The sequence below is a fragment of the Phascolarctos cinereus genome, unplaced genomic scaffold, assembly GCF_003287225.1.
Source record: "Phascolarctos cinereus isolate Bilbo 61053 unplaced genomic scaffold, phaCin_HiC Scaffold_4;HRSCAF=312, whole genome shotgun sequence".
Lineage (NCBI taxonomy): Eukaryota > Metazoa > Chordata > Mammalia > Diprotodontia > Phascolarctidae > Phascolarctos > Phascolarctos cinereus.
In genome coordinates, this window is record NW_027555847.1 from 555,139,295 (window position 1) to 555,167,059 (window position 27,765).

The 27,765-nt window shown below is 37.8% G+C and overlaps 2 protein-coding genes across 9 annotated transcripts in view; one reads left to right on the top strand and one right to left on the bottom strand.

The window, feature by feature from the left end:
• KDM1B (lysine demethylase 1B) overlaps positions 1 to 631 on the bottom strand; it is a 53,505-nt gene extending 52,874 nt beyond the window's left edge. The window contains exons 1-2 of one of the 6 annotated variants that reach the window (XM_020986815.2): positions 469 to 627; positions 66 to 109 (exon numbers count right to left, since the gene is read on the bottom strand). The gene's annotated coding sequence lies outside the window, so the exon portion shown is untranslated. Of the gene's footprint in view, positions 1 to 65; positions 110 to 293; positions 447 to 468 lie in introns of those variants that run through there. The other 5 variants (XM_020986820.2, XM_020986816.2, XM_020986821.2 and 2 more) reach the window with 5 other exon arrangements.
• Positions 632 to 784: 153 nt separating this feature from the next.
• TPMT (thiopurine S-methyltransferase) lies at positions 785 to 27,765 on the top strand. 3 transcript variants are annotated; one of them, XM_020986823.1, is made up of 9 exons: positions 788 to 903; positions 2,930 to 3,136; positions 10,518 to 10,610; positions 11,219 to 11,351; positions 14,011 to 14,063; positions 15,023 to 15,097; positions 24,308 to 24,393; positions 26,672 to 26,716; positions 27,372 to 27,765. In XM_020986823.1, the coding sequence occupies exons 2-9, from the start codon at positions 2,997 to 2,999 to the stop codon at positions 27,482 to 27,484; spliced, it is 738 nt and encodes a 245-aa protein (XP_020842482.1). In that variant the 5' UTR covers positions 788 to 903; positions 2,930 to 2,996; the 3' UTR covers positions 27,485 to 27,765. The 3 variants fall into 3 exon arrangements, with proteins under 3 accessions (XP_020842484.1, XP_020842482.1, XP_020842483.1); XM_020986824.1 differs by having other exon boundaries at positions 2,933 to 3,136; XM_020986825.2 differs by lacking the exon at positions 10,518 to 10,610 and having other exon boundaries at positions 785 to 903.

Here is a 27,765-nt window from a genome sequence, read left to right on the forward strand (position 1 = left end):
TCTCTTTCTCCCTCCCTTTCTCTCTATGGCAGGGAAAGAAGGAACAGAATCGGGTTGCCTCTCACCTTTGCACCGAACTGGTGCGGCGAGTCGCAGTGAGCAGAAGCGGCTGCAAGAAAAAGCAAGCTGTAAGACATGAGGCAAGAGCAACACAACTAGCCAGTGGATTCCCTCTTCCCAAATTCGTCCTCACCCCACAACCGCGTTTTGGAGCCCGTGCCGAAGAGCGCACCCCCGCACAGCACCCCACCACACCCTACGCCACCCCCCACGCCCCTTTAGAGTCACCGCACCTCACTGAGGTCCTCTCTCGGACCTTCCCACTTCCCACTCCAATTCTCCTGGGTAGGAGAGGTTGTGAAAGGGGACCGAGGGGGGGGCCTGCACCCCAGCCGAGCCGCTTTGTGCGGGCGCTGTCACCCGAAGTCACCCACCGCCCCCGCCCCGGCGCAGCCGCGCGCCTCCAACCTCCGAGCTCCAGCAAAAGGGCGGGCGCGGCTCCGACCCCCGGAGCCTCCCGTGAGCCGCGCGCCGCACGCACGGGACCGGACAATCCGCGCAGGGAGCGAGGGGCAGCCTGCGCTCAGCCGCCGGCCGCCGCGGCGCCGCTGCTTCCGCCCCTGTCACGCCGTGACCCGGTGGGGGAGGAGCTGGGGAGGGGCTCGGGACCCGCCTCCGCCCCGGCCGCCCCGCCCCGGCTATTTCCGCCGGCGCAGCTTAGACCCAGAGAGAGGGGGAGGGAAGAGAGGCGGGGTCTGCTGCGGAGAGGCGGGGCCAGAGTACTAGGAGTGCTGGGGACCTGTTTGCTGACGGAGGCCAGACTGGGACCTGGGAGGTGCGGTGGGTGAGTGCAAGTGTCCAGCTCTCGTAGGCGTTCAGGAGTGCGTGTGAGCCTGTGAAACTGTGAGTGACCCTTCCACCACCCCCAACCCCCAACCGTGGGCACGGGAGGAGTGAGCATTGATTTAAAACTGGGGGGAACCTTGGAGTGCATCGCCCTCGTTTTTTACAAATGAGGAAACTGAGGCCCAGAGAGGTGACTGCAAGTCCAGGGCTCTTGGCACCACCCCACTCTGCAAGAAGCGGAGTGGAACCTTCCCCCCCTTTGCTGAAGAGCTGTGGTTGTTACAGTTGCTGAGAGGCCGAGAGCCACTTGTGATGTATCATATCTGGTATATGCTATCCATCCCCTCCGACCCTGTCATTAACCCCAAACCACTGAAGTTTGTTATTGCTGTTGTCCTTTCTAGCAGTGGGATGATATGGTCATAACTCTACCCTAAAAATTAATTTTGTTAGCCATGTGATATAGTTAGAAAGAGACCTTGGTTTCGACTCAAAACCTTGATTTGAATCAGAGCCCTACAAGTTGCTCCCTGGGTGACTTTGAGAAGGTCAGTCTGTTTAGCCTCAGTAGCTTCACCTGCAAAATAAGGGGGCTGGGATAGATGACCTGTCTGGTCCATTCTGACTCTAAATAAATCTCTGATCTATGATCCTAGGTGGCCTCTAAGGTCCCTTCCAACCCTAAGTCTGTAATTCTAAGGTAATTGTGCCACATTAACTTTTTCTTTTTTTGATGGGATCATGATTTTTAGAGGCAAGAATGACCTATGGACTTGTGGCATTCTTGCTAGTCTCCCTGTTTTCATGTAAGCTAGGGAGAAAAAAAAATGTGAAACCTTCAACTTTTGCATCGCGTGACTCATACTTAGTAAACCTTCATGTTTGAACTTTGATCTAAGAAAACTGTTACTTAAGTTAGCTATTATTCTTTAAAAGCAGGAAAAATAGGTTTAGGAGGACCGAAATAATAAGTACTGCAGTGACCAGGTAAAAGTTGCATACACAATATGAAGTATACACCCACACACACACACACACACACACACACACACACACACACGCACACATTGCCCCCCTCTCCTACTGACACAGCGCAGTAACAATACAGTATTCAAGTGTTACTGTTATTGTGGATATGCAATAGTTATTTTATATTTTTATAGCTGGTTGTAATAGTTTGTCGTTCCCACGAACCACTTTTTTTATGGTACTGCTTTAAAAGAGAGGGAGGGAATAAGCATTTATTTAGGATGCAAAGCCTCATTTGATCCTCCCAACAACCCTGTGAAGTAGGTATTATTATTACCCTCATTTTACAGGTGAGGAAACTGAGGCAAAGAGATTTTTTTTTAAGTGACTTGCCCAGGAGCACACAGCAGGTTTGAGGATGGATTGGAATTCGGATTTGAATTTTTGGCGCCTTGATTCCAGGCCTAGTACCCTAGCCATTGAACTAGAGCTGTATGAACCTGGGACAAGTCACTTAATCCTCTTTGCCTCAGTCTGGAGAAAGAAATGGCAAACCTTTCCAGTATCTTTGTCCAAGAAAACCCCAAATGGGATCATGAAGAGTCAGACACAACTGAAATATTTAAAACAGGATATTTGTTTTTTTAAAAAAATCAAATTCTCTATGACTCAGTAATAGAAAACATCTATTGCATAAAGTGAAGTATACCTGTATATTTAGGTTAAAAAAATTTGTGTATCATTCTTTCTTAGTTGTCTCACTTTTCAAAAACTGGTACTTTTTGGACATCAAAAATGTCTTACTCCCTGATTCTTTTGCAAAGTGGGGTGGAGATTGGGGGAAAGGATAAGCATTCCGTAGGTATGGAATGTTACATATAATGTCTGATTTTTTGGGTTGATTTATCTTATTGAATTTTATCTCTTCTTCCTTGTTTTCTTTAGTTTTTATTTTTAAAAAACCTAGAAGGGATAGCTCTCTGGCAGGAAAGCATATAAAGGGAAATTTAGGCAATGTAAAAATAAGATAGTGGTAAAATTTACTAAAAGCAAAAAAATTCTTACTACCAATGCTAACATCGGATAACAACATTTCAGTGCATTTAACTGACAGTAGTGTCAGTGCCTTTCATTTAGATGTGAGAAATTCCTGATTTGTGGAAGGTATCTGCCCAGAAATCATGGATAGTTCAACAGCTGTAGCAGAAGCCAAAGATCACTCCGCTCTTGGGGAACAGCAAGACAATACACTAACTCTTGAATATTGGCATAAAAAATGGGAGATGCACGATATTGGATTTCATCAAGAACATGGAAATAAGTAAGAAACTCATTGTTTTATCCAACAAAGAAATGCTAAACTTGGTATTATTGTTATCATTAGATTCACATTGCAAAGCCCCAGGGATAGTTTTACACACATTAGAAGAGATAAACTTTTGTTGCATGAAAGATTAAAATGCATGATCTTTTTCCTTAAAAGAAAAAGCATACTTCACACTATAAGCACTATTGTATTGGCTATGATTTCCCATGTTTAAATTTAGGAACTTTCACCAAGTGATCACCAAATGTAGGCAGCTAGTGGAGTGAAAGAACTAGAAGACATCAGACGACCTGGGTTTGATTCCCACCACTCACCACTTACTAGCTATATGTCCTTGAGCTAATTGTTTATTTCTTTGACCTCAGTTTCTCTACCTGTAAGTTGCCATAATAATGCTTGAGAAAGATAACTACTTCATGGAGTTATTGTGACAATAAAATTAGATAATGAATGAGAGAATGACATACTTTTTTGGAAGGGCCAGACATTTGATAATAATTAAAGCCTGTTCAAGCATAAGATAAGGTAGGCTGTGAGAGAAGCAAAGAACAGGTTTAGGTGAAGCACCAGCAAAATTTCAAGGAGAGACTTTTTTCAGTTTGAGTAAGCCAGACAGTCTGGGTTCAAATTTTGGCTCTGCTGTTTAATGCCTTTGTGACCTTCGTTATCTTAACTTCTCTTTGACTCAGTTTTTTGTTCTGTAAAATGAAGGGGTTGCACTTGATGGCCTCTTAGGGCTTTTCCAGCTACAAAATCTTTGCTCTGTGAGTTATATGAAATCAGGTTGGAAAGGTAGGTTGGACTGTGTAGTGGGCCTTAAATGCTAGACTGAGAAGATACTTTATCGTATAGCAACAGAAAACCACGAAGTTTGTTATTGTTGTTGTTTTTTCTAGCAGTGGAATGATATGGTCATAACTCTACCCTAAAAATTAATTTTGTTAGCCATGTGATATAGTAGAAAGAGACCTTGGTTTCGACTCAAGACCTTGATTTGAATCAGAGCCCTACAAGTTGCTCCCTGTGTGACTTTGAGAAGGTCAGTCTGTTTAGCCTCAGTAGCTTCACCTGCAAAATAAGGGGGCTGGAATAGATGACCTGTCTGGTCCATCTGACTCTAAATAAATCTCTGATCTATGATCCTAGGTGGCCTCTAAGGTCCCTTCCAACCCTAAGTCTGTAATTCTAAGGTAATTGTGCCACATTAACTTTTTCTTTTTTTAATGGGATCATATCCTAGTTCAAAGATCAGGGGAATGCTGTAGATCTACTTTACCTAGATTTCAGTAAAGCATTTAAGCATTTAATTTATTGTTCTATCCTTGTTGATAAGCTGCTGAAATAGAAGTAAATGATAATACTCCTAGGTGGATTTGATCCTGTGAAGGATATATTAGAGATGCAGGAGAATAGAAGAAGGGAGGCTGTTTAAAAGATCATTAGGACTTCTGCTTTTGGAAGCCAAGATGGCAGAGTAAGAAATACGTTGCTCTTGCCCTCCCTTATTAACCTCTGAAAGCCCAGAAGATATCACCCCAGGAAAAACCCTGAAACAGCTGAACCAGAAGAAAGGTGGGGTACAGCAGTCCAATAGCCCAGGTAGCTTGAGGGATTAATGGGAAAGGCCCCTCTTGCCCTGGGGGAAGGGAAGCAGTACAGAACAGGAGGCATCCCAGCAAGCTAGCGGAAAGCCCCACTTCAGCATACCAGGAGGAGGTCCTGAAACTCAGGTGGTGGAGCAGGCAAACACCAACACCAAGACCCCTGAGTGCTTCAGTGAAGGTGGGGAAACCGGTGGAAACCAGCTTGGAAAACTACCAGGTGCCTGGACATTCTACAACAACCAGGTCTCCCAGTGCCTCAGCAAAATTAAGGGAAGCAGCACTCCAAGGGGCCCCAGGCAGTTGAACATCCTGCAACATCCATCTGAAAGGAGCTGAAGAAAGTGAAAGGAAGGAAAAGCCCACTTGAGCAAGAAATCTCCAGGGGCCACATTACCCAATTCTACCCCCAGAGTTCCAGTGTTGCTGATTCCAGCCCAACATCAGAGAGGCTGCCAGAACCCTACAGCTTCCAACTGCCAACATCAGAGGCCCCAGCACACAAAGCCAGTGACTAGGCCCTAGGCTCCCAACACAAGAAGCTTGGGTCAGTGCCCTCTGCTCCCCAGCAGGAGAGCTCAGTCTCTTTAAAGGCCAGGAAATAAGCAAACATCATGAGCAAAAAGGAACATACAATAGATTCTTATTATGGGAACACTGAAGATCAAGGCAGAAATTCTAAAGAGGACAACATTGTCAACAAACCCACATCTGGAACCTCAAAAGGGAATATGAACTGATCTGAAGCCCAAAAAACCTTCTTAGAAGAGCTCAAGAAGGATTTTAAAAGTCAAATGAGAGAGGTAGAAGAAAAAATGGGAAAGGAAATGAGAGGTATGCAAGAGAGAATCAATAGCTTGGAAAAGGAAGGACAAAAATTAGCTGTAGAAAACAAATCCTTAAAAAATGTAATTGGCCAACTGGAAGAAAAATACAGTGAGGAAAATAAGTCTCTAAAGAGAATACAACAGGCTAAATGGGGTAGGAGGTACAAAATCTAATAGAAGAAAACAATTTGTTAAAAATAGGAATTGGGCAAATGGAAGCTAATGATTCTATCAGAGAGTAAGAATCAGTCAAACAGAAACAAAAGAATGAAAAAATAGATGAAAATGTAAAATGCCTCATTGGTAAAACAACTGATCTGGAAAATTGATCCAGGAGAGACAATTTAAAAATTATTGGTCTACCTGAAAATCATGATAAAAAAAAAAAAAGATCATTGCAGTAGTTGAGGTGAGACACAATGAGACCCGGAGCTGAGGTGGTGACAGTGCCAATAGAGAAGAGAGGACAGACATAGGACATATTGTGGAAGTAAAATCCTCAGGATTTGTTAACCAGTTAAGTGTGGTATGTGGGGAAAGGATGTCAAGCATACAAGCCTTGGTGACTCAAGGATGACATCCACTGATAGATAATTAGGAACAGGGACTCCGCTAAGGGAAGAACTGAGGAATTCAGTTTTGTATATGCTAAGATTAAGGTATCAGTAAAACATCCAGGTGGAGATGTCCAGCAGGCATTTGGAGATGTGGAACTGTAGTTCAGGAGAAAGAGTATGACTGAATATACATATTTGGAAGTCATCTGCAGAGATAACATAATTGAACCGTGGGAATAGATAAGATCACCAAAGAGGAAAGTATAGCTAGAGGAGATGAGAGGTCTCAGAGCATAATCTTAGGGGATACAAATATATAGGGAACAGGAAGAGGACAAGTGAGTATTTTGCACCCCATATTTCAAACAAATAATAGATCCTCAGGGTTTCTTAATCTTCTTTGTATTAGCTGGTGAGTCATCCCAGAAATGGTTCCTAATAGTAGCCCTTTGTATAAGCACCTACTAAAAGAGCTGCTGTAGGGGATTTATGTATCACTAAAGAAGGGGTGACTCAGCAACAGATTCTCTGCCCAATTCAATCAACAAGCATTTATTAATTATCTACTATATACCAATAATTATGGTAGGTGCAAAGGATAGAGAAACAAAAAAAGAAACAATCTCTATTCTCTCAAGAAGCTTACATTATATCAAGAGAGATAACTAATGACTTATTTCTTTGATCATATATGAATACATGTGTGCATATATGGATTTACAAATTAGGAATGTATACAAAATAAATGCAAAATAAATCTAAGGTAGTTGGGAAGGAAGAGCTCTAGCATCAGGAAAGGCTCCATGTAGAAGGTGGTACTTAGGCTGCATCTTGAAAAATAATGTGAACGTCTCAGAGGCAGAGAAGGTGAGAATGAGCAAATGCATTCTCAGCATAGGAGATGGTCTGCGCAAAGGCACAAAGATAGGAGAGGGACTGTTGAGTGAGCAATAGTTACCAGCCATTTTGGCTGGACCATAGTGGGTTATGTGGGAAGAATAATCTGAGGTCAAGTTGTGCAGTCCTTTAAAAGCCAAATAAAGGAGTTTATATTTTATCCTAGAGGCAAGAGCCATTAGTTTTTTGAGTAAGAGAGTGGCATAGTCAAATCTCTGTGCGAGGAAAATCATTTTTATTAGTTGTGTGGAACATGGATTTAATTAGAGATTCGAATTAGACACTTGAAGAAGTGAGGTTAGTAGGGTATTATTCCAGGAAAGAAAATTCTATAGTTCATAGAGTTAGAGCTAGCAGGAACCTTACAGGCTATCTGGTCTAACTATTTCATTTCAGAAATAAGAAGATTAAGGTAGACAGAAGGGAAATGATGTACCCAGGGTCATACAGCTCATACGCGTCTAAGGTGAAATTTGAACCCAGGTCTTTCTGATTCCCAACTTCACTGCCTTGCCCACTCTGCCATTCTGCTTTATGTGATAAGAGCCTGAACTAACGTACAAGAGTAATTGTGGAAGTAGAAACAACATGATTTAGCAACTGATTGGAGATGAGGGGTAAGAGAAAGTGAGGAATTGAGGAAAGTACTGAGGTTAAAAACCTAGTAGACTGGAAGAATGGTGCTATTCTTGACAGACATAGGGAAATTTTTTGGAGGGGCTTGAGAGGAAAGACAATGCGTTCTATTTTGTATGTATTGAGTTTGAGATGTCTCCGGAGCTTCTGGTTTTAAATTCCAAGTAGATAGTTGGTTTTGTAAAACTAGGAGATCTATCTATCTATCTATCTATCTGTCTATCTATACACACACACACACACACATACACACACACACACACACAGATAGATAGGTAGGTAGATAGATAGATATACATACATATAGATAGATAAATAGATATAAATCTATATTATCTGCATAGCAATGCTCATTCAATCTATGGGAGTTGATGACGTTAATCAATAAACATTTATTAAGAGCCTACTATGTACCACGCATAGTGCTAAGCACTAGGCATATAAAAAGAGGCATAAGACAGTCCCTGCCTTTAAGGAGCTTACAATCTAGTCAGAGAGACAACACGAAAACAAATATATACAAAGAAAGCTATATGCAGAATAAATTGAAAATAATTAACAGAAGGAAGGCACTAGAATTAAGAGAGGTTAGAGGAGGCTTCCTATAGAAGGTGGGATTTTAGTTGGTATTTGAAACTAGGAAAGTCCCAGGGGGTTAGAGCAGAGGAGAGAGAGTGTTCCAGATATAGGCAACAGGTAAAAAAAATGCCCAGAGCTGAGAGATGGAATGTCTTATTCTTGGAACAGCCAGGAGGTTAGTGTTACTAGTTCAAAGAATAGGTGTGGGGAATAAGGTATGAGAAGACTGGAAAGGTAGGAGGAAGCTAGGTTATGAAGGGTTTTGAATGACAAACAGAGCATTTTGTATTTGCTTCTAGAGGCAGTAGGAAGCCACTGGAGTTGAGGGGGAGTAGGTGGTTGGGGTATGTAACATGATGGGACTTGCATTTTGGGAAAATCATATATTTTCCTAAAAATTAGATTGGAGCGGGTAGAAACTTGACAGACCAACCAGTAGTCTATTGAAATAATCCAGTTGTGAGGTGATGAGGGCCTGTACCAGAGTGGTGGTAGTGTTCAGAGGAGACAGAGGGTCATAATAGATATTGGAAAGGCAAAATCAGCAGGCCTTTGCAACATATTTGATGTAGGGGGATGAGAGATAGTAAGGAGTTGAGGATTGTTAGCCTGAGTGATTGGGAGGATGGTGTTGCCCTCTAGAGTAACAGGGAAGGTAGGAGGTGGAGGGAAGGGTTTAGGGCGGAAAATAATTATTTCCATTTTGGACATATTGAATTTAAGATGCCCATTGGACATCCAGTTTGAGATATGAGATTGGAGGTCAGCAGAGAGACTAGCACAGGATAGACAGATTTGAGAATCATTAACACTGAGAAGGGGAGATCACCAAGTGAAGTAGTATAGTGGGAGGGTAGAAGAGGAAGCAGGACAGAACCCTGAGGGATACCTAAAGTTAGAGGCTGTGATCTGGAGGAGGATCCAGCAAAGGAGACTGAGAAAGAGTGGTCAGATAGGTAGGAGGAGAACCAGGAGAGGGTGGTGTCCTGAAAACCTAGAGAGAAGAGAGAATCAAGGAGAAGAAGGTGACCAGGCTGCAGAGAGGTCATGGTCATGGAAAACCAGGATTGAGTAAAAGGCCATGAGATTTGGCAACTAAGTAATCATTAGTAACTTTGAAGAGAGCCTTTTTAGTGGAATGATAAGGTCAAAAGCCAGATTATAAGGGGTTAAGAAGAGAGAGAAAGGAGAGAAAGTGCAGGCATCTATTACGAACAGCCTTTTCAAGGAATTTCATTACAAAGGTCAGAAGAGATAATAATGATAGTAATAATAGCTAACATTTATATGGTGCTTACATGTGCCAGACTCTGTGCTTTATAATTATCATCTCATTTGATCTTCACAACAGCCCTAGGGGTTAGGTATTATTATATCCCCAATTTTACAGATGAAGAAACTGAGGCAAACTGGGATAAGTAACCTGCCCAGAGCCACAGCTAGTTTCTGAGGCTAGATTTGAACTCAGGCCTTCCTGACACCAGGCCTGGCCCTCCATCCACTGCGCCACCTACCTGTCTGCCTAGCACATAGTAGGCACTCCTTCCCTTTCTTCCACTGCACTCATATTACTGTGTGTAAAACACATCTCAGAGATTAAGAAGGATGTGTTTAAAAGACTTAGATGTAGGGATTAGATTATCAACGATAGTTTCTCTTCAGTCTTTCGTAGTATTTACTAAGTATTTCTTAAAATCTGAGTACATATTTTGGGAACCCACTACCTTAGCAACATAGGAAATTCAGCTGAGCAGGAACAATTATCAGGTAACTAAATTGCAATGGTAAATAAGAGGCATAAGCGTTCACTCTTTCGTTTCTTTTATTTCTAGGATTTGTAGTATTCCCTGTTCCAATGTAGAGAACAGCTGCTCTACCATTTAATAGATGATTTTTGAGAATAATTGTGACTGAAAAAATGAGTCAATCTGTGACCTACCTGGTAATGAGCCTTTCCAAAATAGGAATAGGGGATCATCTGACTGATCCTCAGAGCCCTTCCAGCTTAGTAGAACACCTCAGAGCTTGCACTTCACAGATTCATCCTTCAAGAATCCAGGATTACCTTCAGATCTCAGTGAGACACTAGATTGTAGCAAACTTCATTGCTTTTTAATTCAGAAATGGGGTTGTGGGATTTGGGGTTGTTTTGTTATTTTTAATTTTGATAATGAAATATTAAAAAGTACACTATTGAGGCAGTACTAGGCCTTTGCTGTTGTGATGAATTCTTTTTAAAAATTGTTAATATATTTTGTTCATTTCCTCTCCCTCCCAGGTTATTAAGGAAACACATGAATACATTTCTTAATGGCAAAAGTGGACTCAGGGTATTTTTCCCTCTTTGCGGAAAAGCAGTTGAAATGAAATGGTAGGAACAGATATATACTAGTAATTTTTCTTTCAGTGATAGTATAATGGATTCCTCAGACAATTTTAAAATGACATATGGAAGAAATGTATATGAGCAATACTTCATTTTAAGTATTTTCAAAAGTTTTTTAGAGTACTTAGTTATAGAGGAATTTTTTTAATTAAGAGAAACTATGAAATTATGTTCCTAAACTGGAAGGATAGGGAGATGGTTGTAGCTTGTAGCACAGCATTTTTGTAATTTACCCATAAGCAAAAAGAAGTGCTTTGAAACCAGGAGGAAAGACAGGTGTCACAGAGGCAGCTTGGGAGGGTAGAAAGAAAACTGGATTTGGAGCCAGGACAACCAGGTTTGACTCTGCCCCTTTCTTCCATAGTGACCTTATTTTCTCTGAGCCATTCAGCTCACTGTCATTTAAAATCAGATTTGGAGTTCTAATACAAATTTTGAAGAAATTACATTGAAGAAAAAGTGCTGTTGTGCATTTGTAGAAGGAATTTAGCTCATCTGGCATTTTCTCTCTACCCATGGAATCATTGATCTGATAAAACCCCAAACAAAACAACTAGAGAATAAACACTAACAATGCTGTTTTCTCTGTACAGGTTTGCTGACCTGGGTTATAGTGTAGTTGGAGTTGAAATCAGTGAACTCGGCATACGAGAATTTTTTACTGAGCACAATCTGTCTTACTTAGAAGAATCAATTGCAGGAATTTCAGGAGCCAAAGTATTTAAGGTTTGTTTTGTCTGTTTTTTACGCAAATACATACTTATCTCTCTAAAAAGTTTATGTAATTTAAGCATTTTCTGAGGGCCAAGTTGTATGTGATTGGCAAGAATGGAAGGAAACACAATTTTGTAATTTCTCTGACTGTTACATAAACATACTCATAGACTTTTTTTTCACTTTTAGACTTTTGATTCAACAATCTCAAGTCTTCTCAGTATTTATTATTCATAAAAAATGAGTTAATTTAGGAAGAAATCTTGAAACTTTTCTGGGCCTAGTCCACTGGTGACCATTGAGCTTAGGAGTCCAGCACTCTTTGCCACATGTCTGGATCAGATTGTTGATGCCACAGTCTCCTCACCCAGAGTCAAGACATATCTTACATCAATTTTTAGTCAGAGCTATGTGTGGCTTGGGATATTACTGTATATTCTCCTGAATTTCAGAAGCAGCAACCCTCAAGCAGCATCCTGGTAGAAATGACTTCACATGTCTCCCTATCTTATAGACACTGTATCTCCAGTGCCCAGTTCCTCCTCCCATGCAAGGTGGGATGATGGAAGAAGTACTGCCATTTACTACCTCTGTGATCCTAGGCAAGTCACTGTAACTCTTTGGGCCTCAGCTTCCTTATCTGTAAAATGAGGAGATAGCATTAACTAAATGATCTTTAAGGCAGCTCTAAATCTTTGATCCTGTGACCCCAGAATAGACAAAAATCATCTTCCGCCTGATTGGACAATAACTGTACTACCCTAATCACCTAATTTATCAATCACACAAAAAGTAATTAAAGGTCATTAGCTAGATAGCCCAGAGGAAGATAGTCATGAAATTCTATATGTCACATACTAGCTGTGTGACCATGGGCAAGTCATTAAATTTCTCTTAGCCTCATTTTCCTCTTTTGTATAAGGGACTAAGACTCATTGGCCTTTGAGGACCCTTCTGGCTCTAAATTTATTCTCCCTTGATTCTGTGAAAGCATGAGGTAGTAGACAAATTTTAGGACTAAAAGTTACAAGACCTAAGTTCTAGTGCCAGCTTGATTTCTTAGCACTTAGCCCAGTGCTTCTATGTAATACTAAATTCTCATTAATGAATGCTTATTGACATGACTTAACTAGTCACTTGCTGTGTGACTAACTGTAAGTCTGGGATCCAGGTTTCTTGTGTGTAAAATGATAGGTTTGAACTAGATTCTTTCTAAGGACATTGAATGTTTATTGAAAACCTATAATATGCTGGGCACTATGTGGAAATAGAAAAAAAAATTAAAGCATAGTTCCTACACTCAAGGAGTTTGTAATCTAGTTGAGGGAAAGGCCATATACATGAAGACCTTACTGGATAGTATGTAATTAGTGGCAGGGGCATAGTATGGAATTGTAAAGTCTGTAGTTCAAGGAGGGAGAAATCATTGGGTAGTCAAGGGAGGCCTCACAGAACAGGTGGGTTTTAAGCTGTGTTTTGGAAAGTTGGTAGGTTTCAGAGAGGCAGGGTAGAAGTAATGGCCCAAAGATTACAGTAACTAAACCAATCTAAGACTGAAACCCCCTATACAGGTAGGACTCCATCCTGGAAGAAAAGGAATTGTATTGGGGAAATAGAAGCAAACTTTATTTGATAAACTCAGTCCCCAGTAAAAGTCTCTTCAGACAACTAAGAGGAAGCGTATGCTACAGTGAAAAGAACATTAGATTCAGGGCCTGAAGAGGTCTGAGTTCAAATCCCTTCCCTGATACTAATTCTGGAACCATGGCAAATTACTTCTCATCCCTTACGCTCACTTTTCTCAGTTTGTAAGATGGACATAGTCATACTTATAACTTAACCACACAGGTTTGTGATAAAGATCAATAATGATAATAGCTAACACTTATGTAGAGCTTACTATGTGCCAGGCACTGTGCTAAGGGCGATCTGATCTCATTTGATCCACACAACAACCTTGTGAGGTAGGTGATGGTATTATCCCCATTTTACAGACAAGGAAACTGAGGTAAACAGAGGTTAAGTGATTTGCCCAGGATCCCACAACTCCTGGATTTGAACTTGGGCCTTCCTGACTCTAAACTCAATACTTTACCTACTGCGCCAGGATCAAATGAAATAAAATGTGTGAAGTGCTTCACAAATCTTAAAACAAAATATAAGCATCAATGATTATTATTTTTTATGTCCAGTACTTGGTAAATGGAAGGTAGTAGAGAAAATTCTCTTCCATCAGCCAAAAGGGAGTTAGAATGATGCTACCTTTCAGTAAAAGACTTTAGAAAAACATCAGGGTTTCAGTCTGCCTTTTGGTAAACAGATTTATCTTAACAGAATCAGAATATTGGAGGAGAAAGCAAGTATCCCTAGAGTTGTATGTAGCAAGTTCTGAAATGAATAACATATGCTGATGTGCCTAGATGAGTGTGTATCTGTGAGCTCAATCTTTTACAACACCCAGGACAAATATCTTTTATACTAAAATGAGGAACTATTAAAAGATTATGATAAAGCTATATTATAGAGATTTAATTTTTTTTAATCCTTTTATCTTTCCTTTAATTTTATCATTCCCTCTCTGTCCATCTACTTTTTTGGACTTTCATTTTCCTATCTTTCTCTGATTACCCACAAAGTATTGTTATTTTCTGAATTTATGTTGTTGTTTCAGAGCTCATCAGGGAATATCACTTTATACTGTTGCAGTATTTTTGACCTTCCCAGGTAGGAATAAATGATATGTCTGAAACCACATGCCTGGCAAGAATACTTGTAGGGCCTTTTCATCTGGGCAAAATATTTGCTATAGCACACACATAGGATCAATTTTATTTTTAATTCCATATGTTTTTTTTTAAGTTATAGGTAGAGATGTCTTCATTATACCTAATTAGTACCTTTGACCTTGACTAAAACATTCTTATATAGTTCATTTTTTTTTTTTAGGCAGTTGTGGTTAAGTGACTTGCCTAGGGTCACACAGCTAGTGTGACATGTTTAGTCTGAGGCAGGATTTGAACTCTGGTCCTCCTGACTTCAGGGCCGTGCTCTCTCCACTGCACCACCTAGCTGCCCCCAAATGTCTGTCTGGGAAGCCCCCTTTATTTTATTTATTTATTTTGTATTTTTGTATTTTGCTAGGCAATGGGGTTAAGTGACTTGCCCAGGGTCACACAGCTAGTGAGTGTTAAGTGTCTGAGGTCGGATTTGAACTCAGGTCCTCCTGACTCCAGGGCCAGTGCTCTATCCACTGCGCCACGTAGCTGTCACCTTTTTTTTTTTAATTTTTTAGGCAGTTGGGGTTAAGGACATTGCTCTTTTTAAAAAAAGGGGGGGGGGTAACAGTTTCCTTGCTCGTTCATCTGTTCCCTGGTTTTACACAACCCTTTTAATATAGGGTAGAGGTAATTTGGGAAGAGTCAGGATACCATTAACTCTATCGTGAAATCACAGCATTAGCCCCAAGGGGGAAAAAAATCATAAAAACAAGAAAAGAAGCTGATCTTTTTGCGCTTGTTTCCCTGTGGCACCCTTTGGGGGTTAAGGTAGACTGTCATTTCACCTATGTATTGAACTACTGGTATGGAATTGCCCTCCACTAATACAACTAAACTTCTCTGTAACTTACAGACTTTTCCCCTTCCATTAAAGGTTAATTTTTATTTATTTATTTTTACTTGTAGGGCCAATGTTGGCAAATTTGACAGGATTTGGGATAGAGGAGCCTTAGTTGCTATTAATCCAGATGACCGAGAACGGTTAGTACTTTGGTTTGCTTTTTTAAAATGTGCTCTCAGGAACTTTTTTAAAAACATGTTTTATAGCTTTTTAACTTATGAATAAATAGAATCATCTCGATTTTATTAGCTTTCAAAAAATCCTTTGCTGTATCTTTGGTAGTTTTGTTTTTATTATTACTATCTTATTAGGAAAAACAAACATGATACTACATAATAATTAAAAGTGCTGTTATACAAGATTTTCTGTTTAATATCTACACATATATATTTGTAATCATCAAAACAATAGTAAATAATAATTATATAATTTGGTTGAAGTTACAATTCTTATATTAATTAAGCCTAACTTGATCATAATAAGGGAAATTGTATAATATGGTTGATCTTGATTTTTCATGATTTAGTAGGATTTATTGCCATATTTGAACTTGATAAGTTAAGAGGTATCATCTGAATACAAACCTGTAATTTAGCAATATTCTTATTAAAATTATTTTAATTGCTTTCTACCTTATCCTACCATAATGTCTGGCACATAGTCAGTGTTTAATAAATTCTTGTTGATTAATTGATACAAAATGTTATGTGTATGTGAGGTTTATCACTGTTTATATGAGAAAATGAACCTCTGACTAAGTAAACTACATAAAATTTCTTTCTTAGAGGAAAATTGATGACAGATTTGAAAAGTTTTGGGGTAAGTTAGTTTACACCTGCATGGAAGTGAGAATGTTATAAAGATAATAACAGTTGTATTTTCAAATTGTAGCTGGATTGAGCAACTGAGAAAGAACTTTGTAAAAGTTTACTTTGTCATTTTCTAACGTTCTTCCCTTCTCTGTTTTGCCCTTTTTTTCTTTCTCATGACCTCTTCATCAAATATCCTTTAAAAAAAAAAAGAAAAAGAAAACCCCTTTATTCCTCTATTTTTCTGGATGTAACAGTTTTCTTCCTTTGTAATTGGGGTATAAAAGAATACTTCAGGCTGCCCTCTTAAAATTACTGGAGAGGCATTTACAACACATGATTCCCCTAGAGATTATATCACAGAGACTTGCTATCCAGATGTTAATTACCTCCATGTAATATAGCAAAAACCTCATTAAATCAGACTTATTGAATAGAAGGTCACTTGGAATAAATTAGGTATTTGAATTTTCTAATATTATGAAAGAAATGGTGTTTTATTGCTATACATACAATAATTGACAAGTAATCTACATATTCACTATATGTATACAACACACACACACATAATTGACAAATAAAGCCTTTCTGTGGCTGTTTAAAAAAATAGGTAACTGAATTCTCTGCAGTATTTGATGTTGTTAGCTATGCACACTTTAATGAAACCGTCTTCTCCCCTGGCTTTTGTGATACTGTATTCTTTTCCTTATCCTCCTACTTCTTTTACCACTCCTTGCTCTCTGTTTAGGACTTTCTTCTCCACCGTTTGAAATGTGGGCCTTACCTAAGTTTCTTTCCCCAGGCTTTTGCCTCAACTGTTTTCTCTCTATGAATGACTCTCACCTCTCTGTCTTTACTCCAGCCTTTCTCCAAAGCTATTGTCTCTTGTTTTCAGCTACTTCCCCTAATTGCCCAGCATCACCTCTTTCAACATGCTTAAAATGGAACTCATCATCTTTCCCTACTCCAACTCATATCCTCTTTCTGACTTAGCTTTTTGTGTTCATTTCATCACTAATCTTCCTGTTGACAGGAGCTATATTTCTGAAAATATATGGAAGCTACTTTGTAAATGAACTATAGTTTCTATTTGTTTGTAATTTCAAAAATCTTCTGTCTATGGTTAACTTTCCATTGCAGGTAGCCCCTACTATTTCTGTTTTATATTTCTCTGCTTCCCAGACACTGTCATGTAATTAATGAATCTGTAAGAAGGTAGCCTGATATTTAAAAAAAAATAAAACCTCCAGAGGGGTTTTTCTAAAGTGAAGAATATTTTCATATAGCAAATGGCATTGCTCCTCTAACCCCTGGCCACCAGTGTCTCTCTTTTTTGAAGCTTTGATATTGTTTTTTAAAAGCAAAGCACTTCTGCATTCATTCTTCCAACCTTTCATAGTGACCAATTTATATGGTGCATAATGCTTCAAAATGCTTTGCAAAGACATAAAATATTTCATTTCGCTAGATCTTCTCTTGGACAGATTATACTTATTCCTTGGAATTATTGACTCAAACACCTGTAGGAAATAGAAGAAACTTTTAGGCCTACTCAAAAGGAAATATATTGCATTAGCAAAATTCCTCACTGCTGTTAAGGCTCCTTTCTCTTTTTTACCAACATGATGGGGCAGCATCTGTAGTCAAGGCCGTGACCAATATGACTGTAGCACTTGTCAGTTATGAAAGTTGCTGAGGAGAGAAAATGGAGAGAATGGAACTCATTCTCTTTTAGGATGAAATCATATCTTAAAGTTTGAAGGTTTATTTCCTAGTTCATTCTGAAGAAATTGGAGGATGACCTGCTGTAAACCTGACAGAGCTAACCATTTTCCAGCTACAGAGACACAGCTGCCCTTTCTCCTTTTGCCACTGACCCAAAAGACTAAAGAAAATCCCAAAAGGCCAACCTAGAAAATTACAAAGCTATCATGAGTAAACTAGAAGAACATGGAACATATCAGACTTACAGATAGGAGAAGAATTTATGAATAAATAAGAGATAGAGAGCATTAGGAGATCTAAAGTGGGTAATTTTGATTACATTAAATTAAGAAGGTTTTGTACAAATAAAAACAATGTAGCCAAGATTAGAAGGAAAGCAGAAAATTGGAGGGGAGGATTTTATAGACATTTTCTCAGATAAGGGTCTCATCTCAAATATATAGAGAACTTTGTCAAATTTATAAGAATGTGAGTTGTTCCTCAGTTGATAAATGGTCAAAAGCAGTTTTTTGATAAAGAGAAAAAGCTATATGATTGTCATGAAAAATGCTTTAAATCATTATTGATCAGAGAAATGCAAATTAAAACAACTTTGAGATATCATCTCAAATCTATCAGATTGACTAAAATGATAGAAGGGAGAAATGACAGATGTTGGAGGGGATGTTAGAAAATTGGGACACTAATACACTGTTGGTAGAATTATGAACTGATCCACCCATTTTGGAGAACAATCTGGAATTATGCCCAAAGAGTTATTAAACTGACACAGCAATACCACTATTAGGTCTGTTTCCCAAGGTGATCAGGGAAAAAGGAAAAGAACCTATACATTCTAAAGTGTTTATAGCAGCTCTCCTTATGGTGGCAAAGAATTGGAAATTAAGGGGATGCCCATCAGTTGCGGAATGGCTGAACAAGTTGTGGTATATGATTGTGATGGAGTACTGTGCTGTAAGAAATGACAAGCAGGTTAATTTTAAGAAAAAGGGAAAGACTTGCATGAAATAATGAAGAGTAAAATGTGCAGAACCAAGAGAATGTTGTACATGGTAACGATAATATTTCCCACAGCTTAAGGAGTTTGCACTAAAGAAATTGAATGCAGTGGTCAGTGACTTCTGGGCAGAAATTTCAGAGTCTATAGACAAAGTAAAAGTCCTGTACGAAGATGGAAGTTTTCATAGTTGTCACTTTGCTGCCCTCATGGCATCCAAAGTGTTCTATCACCTGGGGGCTTGTGAGGAGTCTCTGAACTATACTCTGGGATCCGGCAATCTCTTCAGTGTCAATGACAATTCAGAATATGTGGAGACCATCATAGCTAAATGCATTGACCAAGCAGTGTGTGGAGAATGCCAAGTTGCCCAAGGGGGAAAGAAAGCCTGTCGACCAGAGACTAGAAGGGATCATGAGCAAGATGTTTCAGAGGTGTCTGGATGATCACAAGTACAAATAGGCCGTCAGCATCTCTCTGGAGACCTGCAGGCTGGACTTCTTTGAGAAGACCATATTGGAATCGAATGCTGTCCCTAGGATGCCGGCTTACAGCCTCAAGCTCTACATGTCTCTAATGCAGGATAAATAGTTCTGTAATAGCGTGCTGAGAGTTCTGGTTAAAATTTACATGAATGTGGAGAAGCTGGACTTCATCAATGTTTGCCAGTGCTTGATTTTCTTAGATGATCCTCAGGCTGTGAGCGATATCTTGGGGAAGTTGGTCAAAGAGGACATACTCCTCATGGCCTATCAGATCTGCTTCGACCTGTATGAGAGTGCCAGCTAGCAGTTCCTGTCCTCCGTAATCCAGAACCTCCATCAAATGGGCACGCCCATTGCTTCTGAGCCTGGCTCAGCCAACACAGGCGTTGTGCCCAGGGCTGAGAAGGAGAGTGAGAGTATGGGAAGAGAAAGAAAGAAAGGCCACACATTTGTCGGGAAGTCCCCAGAAGTGAACAGAGCCCAGGGAGCAGTGTATGACAAATAAAAGAGGACCTTATATGAAACCATTTGAGTTTATGTGAATATTGAATTTAATTTTGTAGTATCAAAATTCCCTTTTTTGTATCCACTTCTGAGTGTTTTGATTATCTTTCTATATTTTATTTTATTTTTTATTACCTAGCATATCTCTTAGAAATGCAATGTTAGAAAAATACAAATAGTATCCATTTTAAATCCTATGCATTTAACACCTTTTTAAAATAAATATTCATTCTCAGTAACAGTAATATTAGTAGCAATCCTACCCTGTTAAGACATTGCATTGAAATAGATTTTTTGTTTTTGTTGGTAGCAATATGATATGCTGTATTTTAACTATTCCTTTTTGATAATGTGGTTCATTACCTACATTTTAATTTAGAACAACACTGAAGCACAGAAGTAAATTATATTGAAATAAGGGTGTTGTAACATAAATATCCTTTTGTTTTTCTTTCGTTAATTGTCCCTTCCTTTTTTATCCCCAATCTCCCATTGAGCATATTTTTTAGAAGTAAAAAAATAAAGTCCTCATTAGATAGCTGCATAATTTAAACAAATTCCATTTTAAAAATTCCCAAAATGACTATGTCCAAAAATGTATGTCTTTTTCTGCACCTCTCTCTCAGGAAGTGATGACATGTTTCATTTTCACTGTTTTGAATTTATGATTTATCATTGTGTTGATTAGAATTCTAAAATCTTTTGAAGTTTTCCTCTTAATGCTGTTATAATAATAAAATTGCATATTGTTATCATTTTATAAATTGTTCTCCAAGAAGATATGGGAAAATTGAAACATTAATACATTGTTGGTGGAGTTGTGAACTGATCCAACCATTTTGGAGAGCAATTTGGAACTATAAAAATGTGCATACCCTTTGACCCAGCAATACCATTTCTAGAGACTCTATCCCAAAGAGATCATAAAAATGGGAAAGGGCCTCACATGTACAAAAATGTTTATAGCAGCTCTTTCTGTGGTGGCAAAGAATTGGAAATTGAGGGGATGCCCATCTATTGGCGAGTGGCTGAACAAGTTGTGGTATATGAATGTAATGGAATACTATTGTGCTATAAGAAATGATGAGCTGGCAGACTCCAGAAAAACCTGGAAAGACTTGTATGAACTGATGCTGAGTGAAGTGAGCAAAACCAGGAGAACATTATACACAGAAACAGCCACGTTGTACAATAACTAACTTTGATAGACTTAGCTCTTCTCAGCAATGCAAGGATCTAAGACTTCTCCAAAAATCTCATGATGGAAAATGCTATCCACATCCAGAGAAGGAACTATGGAGTTTGAATGCAGTTTGAAGCATACTATTTGCTCCTTTTTTTTTCCTTCTGTTTTATTTTGTTTTTTATTTCTTGTGGTTCCTGTTGGTTCTAATTCTTCTTTACAACATGACTAATGTGAAAATATGTTTAATTTGAATGTATATGTAGAGGCTATATCAGATTGCATACTATCTTGGGGAGGGAGGTGAAGAGGGAGGGGGAGAAAATTTAAGAGTTAAAAGCTTATGGAAGTGATTGTTGAAAATTTAAAATAAATTAATTTTAAAAACAGCATAAAATAAATTTTTAAAAAATTGTTCTCTGAGTTCTGTTCATTCTACCCTGCATATGCTTATAGATCTTTACAGTTTTCTTTGAAATTATCCATTTTGTGATTTCTTATGACAGTAATATTCCATTGCATTTGTATACTACAATTTGCTTAGCTATTCCCCAGTAGGAGAAAACTCCCTTGATTTCCAGTTTGAGGCTACCATAAAAAAGAGCTGCTATATTTTTTATACACTTTTTGATCTATGCAGAGTATAGACCAAGTGTCACTATACTTGAATCACAGGGTGTACGCAATTTAGTAACTTTGGAGGTTTAGTTTCAAATTGCTTTCTAGAATGGGTAGGGCAATTCATAGCTCCACCCAACAATATATTGGTGTATCTGTTTTCCCATAGTCCCTCAAAATGGTTGTCATTTTCCTCTTTTGTCCTCTTTGCTAATCTGGTGGGTGTGAAGTACAGAATCTTAAAGTTGCTTTAATTTTCATTTCTTTATTAGTGATTTTTGCCATTTTTATAAGGTTGTTTATATCTTGGATTTATTTGAAAATTGCCTATTCATATCCTTTGCCCACTTACTTCTTGGGGAATGTCTCTTAGTCTTACAAACTCGAATCAGTTTCTTATGTATCTTAGAAATGACTCCTTTGTCAAAGAAACTTGTTCCATGTATGTTTGGAGATGAGACTTATTAGAGAATCTTCCTGCAAAGATTTTTTTCTCCAGCGAATTTGTTTCTCCTCTCATTTTAACTACATTAGATTAGTTTGGGCAAAAGCTTCCTAATTTTATGTAACCAGAATTGCCTGTTTAACTTGTGTGATCCTTTCTATTGTTTGTTTAGTCATGAGCTCTTCCCCTATGCAAGTGTCTGAAAGGTGATACTTCCTTTATCCTCTTATTTTTGATATTTCCTTTTATATCTAGGCCATGTATACATTGTGTTCTTTACAAAGGATGAGGAAACCCTTTTCTTAAGTTTTTATCTGGAAACCAAAATTCTACTTATTCTACAGACTGCCCTTTCATCCCATACCCCTTTCATGGTCCTCAGGCCCCTATTGCCTCCATGTAAGCCCTTCCCTCTTTCCCCCTAAAAAACCCTAAACTTCAAAAACATTCTTATAGATTCTTGGCAGAAGTGTTGTTTCAAACCTAGTAGTAAGAAAGATGATGGCTACCAGGTCTCTGCCTTCCCTAGTACATGCTCCACATACCTGCTAAACATAATTTTCCTAAGGCAAAGGTTTGGCCTGACTTTCCTCTAGGATAAAATACATCTCCTTGACTTGGCATTAAAGCCTACCATTATCTAGGACTGTTCTATTGTTACAGCTTATTTCATTTTGAGGAACACAGTAAGGCGTTGTGCAAGGTAGACAGCAGTAAAAATGCATAGACAAAAATTAAATAAAAAGGTAGACAAAGGTAAAAATGAAAATACATTCACATTCTGTTTGTGAGCTTATATTCTTCAAGGAATATGGCATATAAACAGGTAAGTAAAATTACAAAATAAGATGCAGAGGGAAAGAATGCTAATAGGTAGGGAGATCAATAAATGCCTCTTAAAGGATAGCACATATGCCTTCAAGGATCCTAAAGGGTTCCAAGAAGTGGAGATGAAGAGGGATTGCTTTCCAGGAGTTGTGGACAACCTGCTGTTCAAAGGCATGCAGAGGGGATATAAAGAGCATGTAGGCTAGTTTGGCTAGAGCAAAGAGCGTGTGTAGAGGAGTGATGAGAAATAAATCTGGAAAAGTGTCTGGAGCCAAATTGTGAAGGGTCTCAAGTGCCACACTGAGGAGCAATGAAATAACATTTTTTATAAAAAGTGCTTAGCAGAGTGCCTGGCACATAGTAGGCACTACCTAATCGTTTATTCCCTTCCTCTTTATCTTAGAGAGAACAGGAGCCACTGAAGATTCTCAAACAGGAGTGAAATGGTCAGACTTCTGAGATTTTTATTAAGAGTATGTGCAGAATGGGTTAGGGAGAGGAGAGGGTAAAATCAGATTAGGAAACAATTACAATAAACCTAAATGAGATTTGACAAGAGACTAAACTAGGATAGGAGTTTATTGAATAGAGAAAAGGGAATAGATATGTGAGATTGTTCAACCAAACTCACCTCAGTGTTAAATATTTCTGGAATGCCTTCCCAGACTTTGTAGCTATCTCTCAAAATTGAAGTTCCTATGCAAAGCCTTTCCTGAACCTAGCAGCGCACCCCACCCCTGATTGTCCTCATTGTCCTCAAATCACCTTGTGTTTTATTCATACACTTGTTTCATTCCTCAGTAGAACCTAACCTCCTGGACGGTAAGTTTGTTTGCCTAGTGCCTTGCCTATCACTTCAAACATAGTAGTTCCTAAGAACTTTGACCAAGTCATAGCCAACTATTATTCCAGAGGACCAATAATGAAACCTGTTACCCATCTCCTAATGGATAGGTAGGGAGATCAAGGTAGAGAATGAGCCCATTTATTTTGGACATGGCTAGTGAGGGAATTACTTTTGCTTGAGTATGTATGTTTTTCATGAGGGTTTTATTTTTTTTCTTTTCTTCCCCCCCCCCCCCCCCGGTGATAGGAGTGAGAGGTAGAAGGGAGAGAAATTGATTTTTGGTAACTGAAAAAAAAGTAAACTTTCATTTAAAACTACGGATAAGTGCTTAATAAATGTTTGCATCAAATTGAATCCAATCAGATCTATTTTCTGAGTACATTTTTGTTTGGGTACGTGTATATGCAAGTATTATCGTGTTTTCTGTTATGACTCATAGCACTAGAATAAGGCCATTAACCCTTCCTCTCTCAGATTTCTATGAGTTCTGTGATGCTGATCTGATTAGGACTACAAGCCCCCATTCCAGTATGAAAGTTTGGTGTCCCCTATAGGACCTTACACATTTCTCTTTAACCTTTCTTGATAATAATGCTGTCTATTGAAAATTTGGCAAAAAAAAAACTTGGCAAATTTAGATGCTTTGAGTAGAATTTCATTTTATAAGAAATTGTTTTTTAAATTTGAGAAAGGTCTGGTTTTACTTTGTTGGAATGAGTGCCAAACCACTTTAACCAAATCTTGATTTCCCCCTTCCCTAAATTCCTACAGCTTTTAGTCTGTACAACACATTTTAGCACTTAATTATACCCTGTCTTCCTATCTTTATAAAACTTTTGTATGTGAGATATTTTGGCTTTTACTTTACACAGAAAAGTAATATACATAGCCTTTTGTTTTCTTTTTTAGCTATGCCAAGTTAATGTTGTCTCTATTGGAAAAGGGTTTTCACTATTTCCTGATTACTTTTTCATATGATCCAACTAAATTTTCAGGTAAGTATTTTTTTAACTCCAAATAATAAGAAACTCATCGAATTAATGTTTAAGAGTTTATAAATGAGTTCCTCATAATAACCATGTGAAAGTATAATTATTCATATTTGGAAATGAGAAAAATTAAAGCTCAAAAGAGAATTGTTATGACTACAGTCATGCATCTACAAAGAAAGTGGTAGATACAGGTCTAGAATCCATAGTTTTTTGGTTCCAGATTCTATGCCCTTCCTCTCTTACAAATCTGTCACTCTTTAAAATAATGAGTTATAAAACTAAGAGAATGGTTTTTGCTCCATTTATCTTATTGGAATCCTTTGTGTAAGTTAAAATAATTCTAGCTGGTAAAGTGAATAGGTGCTCATGTGTAAGAATAATATAGAAGCTATTGAGTTGTATGTACCTTTTGACCCAATCACAGAAAGAAGGAAAAGGTCTTATATGTCCTTTTTATTCATATCAACCCTTCTTGTGGTGGCAAAGAATTGGAAACTGAGGGGATACTTAAAAATTAGGGAATGGCTAAATAAGTAAGTTATGGTATATGAATGCAATGGAATACCGTTATGCTGTAAGAAATGATGAAGGGGATGATTTCAGGAAGACCAGGGAAGATCTATATGAACAGATGCAGAATGAAATGAGCAGAACCAAAAGAACAACTTATAAAGTAACAGCAAGACTGTAAAGATAAATTTGAAAGACTTAATAACTCTGATCAACACAGTGACCGACCACTGTTCTAACAATTCGTGATGAAACATGCTATCTACCATTTCACAGAAAAATGATGGACTCAAAATGCAGATTGAAGCATATTTTCTTCTGTTTTCTTCTGCTTTTTTATTTATCATGGCTAATATGGGAATTTGTTTTACTAGACTGTACATATTTGTAATGGTTTCTATTTTTGTTGTCTTTCTCAATGGATGGGGCAGAGGGAGGGAGAGAATTTGGAGCTAACCATAAAATTGAATTTTTAAAAATTTGAAAAAAGAATAATATAATTTGTATGAAAATGTGATATATTGAAAAAGGTAACTTTTTCCATTAGCTTATCATCTTTTTTATTCAGTCTCACATCAGACTGGAAAAGTGTCTGTGTAGGGAAAGATTTATAGCCCTGTGTATTTACAGAAAAGAGAGCTTAAATGAGCTTTGGACTTGAGGAAGGGAAAGATCAGTCGGCCCCATGATGGATGGTTTCAACACATTTCCACATTCATGGTGTGTTTTGCTTGTGAATACTTGTGTTTACTCACTACCATAATGGTGGAGAAGGTATGGACTAGGAGCGATTAAAGAGGTGTACAAGGATGTGAGTGTTTCAACATTTTGCTATTATTTGGTTTCCATGCTCTTATGATTTAATCTTTTATTTACCTTGTGATTTGAATTTGTCAGTGAACCAAAATGGTTTTAGCTTTCACCTAGTACCTCACTGCCCAAAGAATAAATTACCATCTTTCTTTTTAATTTATAGAAGGGTATTTATTTTTGTCCTTGTTTTATTTATTTTGTTTGGCCTGATTGAATTTTAAAGTTTAACTATGCACATGGCTAATCCAGTTCTCCAGAAGAGTATGGGGGGAAAATGCATCATATTTTTGATGTGTGAAAAATTTCAAATTAATTATTAGTTATGCTCTTATTAGACCTGTTTGTGGAACAAGGAGCATTTTTGTTTCTTTTCTATTTTTGTTTCTTTTCCATTTTGAAAATCACATGTTCATCCTAAAAATTCATAGTAAATTCATCACAAAACAAGATTTAATGTCTATAAATAACTATATTATTTGATGGAAACAGATTCTGTACTGCTTGTTACTATACTGTGATTTTATAAGAATATAGAAGGTAGCCAAAAAAAAGTGCAGAGCAGAAAATTTTTGTTAGGAATGCTATGCATGAGGGCAAAGAGTTATGGGTGTGTATAGGAAGAAATAGACAAGGAGTACCCCCAGGAAATATTAGAAATTCTATGGAACATTCCTTATTATATTCCTGTCCTAGCCGCAGCTTCGCCATGCCCATTTCCCCTACCTTTACAATGTAGGAATGGCAGGAAGCACTGTGAATTCATTCCTAATGAAATTCCATTCTTTGGAAAGAATAGATACAGAGAAGCGAGTATTCATTTATTTCTTTGAGTAGTCTCACTTATTAGAAAGTTGGGCTTTGTGTGTAATAAATGAAATGAAAAAATAGCTTGTTACTTTTTAGAATTGAGAGAATTTCATTTCTTTTCACTGTATTTCTCTCATGTATCTTTTTTTAGGTCCACCATTTTATGTTCCTGACAGTGAAGTTAAAAGTTTGTTTGGTGAGTTACCAAATTATGTTTGTAGTTTTCCTTAAAAAAAAAAATTCGACAACTAATTCTGTTAGACTGTCAGTTTACTGTCAGAATAATAACAGTGTCATGTTAAGTATTGCAGTGTTTCATTATTAGAAGTGTATTACATTCAGATACAGTCACTCTAATGTGACTCTTACAGTACCCTATGAGGTAACTAGAACAAGTTTTATTACTCCCATTTTATAGATGAGGCAACTAAGTCTCAAGAGAGTTGCTGTTTGCACAAGGTTGCACAGTTAGTAAATGACAGTACATTCTTTTCCCAACTAGTCTATAGTGCCTCTAAAAATCTAGAAATATATGTAATATGAAATCATGAAACTGTTCCATTAAAACATGAGAAATTTGAGAAATCACAATTTAGGAGATTTTGCCACTAGTAATTCCCCTATTTTATTGAAATTACTCTGGCATACATGATTTTAAAAGACATTTGAAACATGACAGTATAAGCAGACAAAATTTTAAAAAATAATTCCACAGTTACTGGACTAAGCTCCCTCACAGCAAGAACCATGTCTTTATATGTGATGTTTCTCTCATTCTATGTGTCATGAAGAGTGAATGAATGCATCATCCCTCACAATATTAAACTTCAGTCCTTTTTTTCTTGTTCCAGGCTCAACATGTAATATTCAGTGTCTTGAGAAGGCTGATGCTTTAAAAGAAAGACATAAAAAATGGGGAATTGATTACTTTATTGAGATTTTATATCTCTTTACAGAAAAATAAATTAAAATTAAAGCTGCATAATATTTGGTAACATAACCCAAATCTTGTATGTATCTTTACCTCTTTTAGCTACTAACAGTGACTGTGACAAGAAAAATGTAATGAACATCTTTGAAAGTTTTTTTTTTAAAACTATCATTACATACCACTTGTAGTATCTATTGGAATATGCATGTAACTTCAAGAGGGGCTACTATTTTATTATGCTCATGATGATTGCAATGTTGAAATTAAACATTTTAATTTGAACAAAATTTGTAAATAAAAAATTCCTCATGCCA

Excerpts from the sequence above, each read along its gene's own strand:
- TPMT (XM_020986823.1), top strand. The coding sequence starts at position 2,997 with ATGGATAGTTCAACAGCTGTAGCAGAAGCCAAAGATCACTCCGCTCTT. Across the intron at positions 11,352-14,010 it reads CAGGAGCCAAAGTATTTAAG|AGCTCATCAGGGAATATCAC; the intron begins GTTTGTTTTGTC and ends TTGTTGTTTCAG. Across the intron at positions 26,717-27,371 it reads TGAAGTTAAAAGTTTGTTTG|GCTCAACATGTAATATTCAG; the intron begins GTGAGTTACCAA and ends TTCTTGTTCCAG.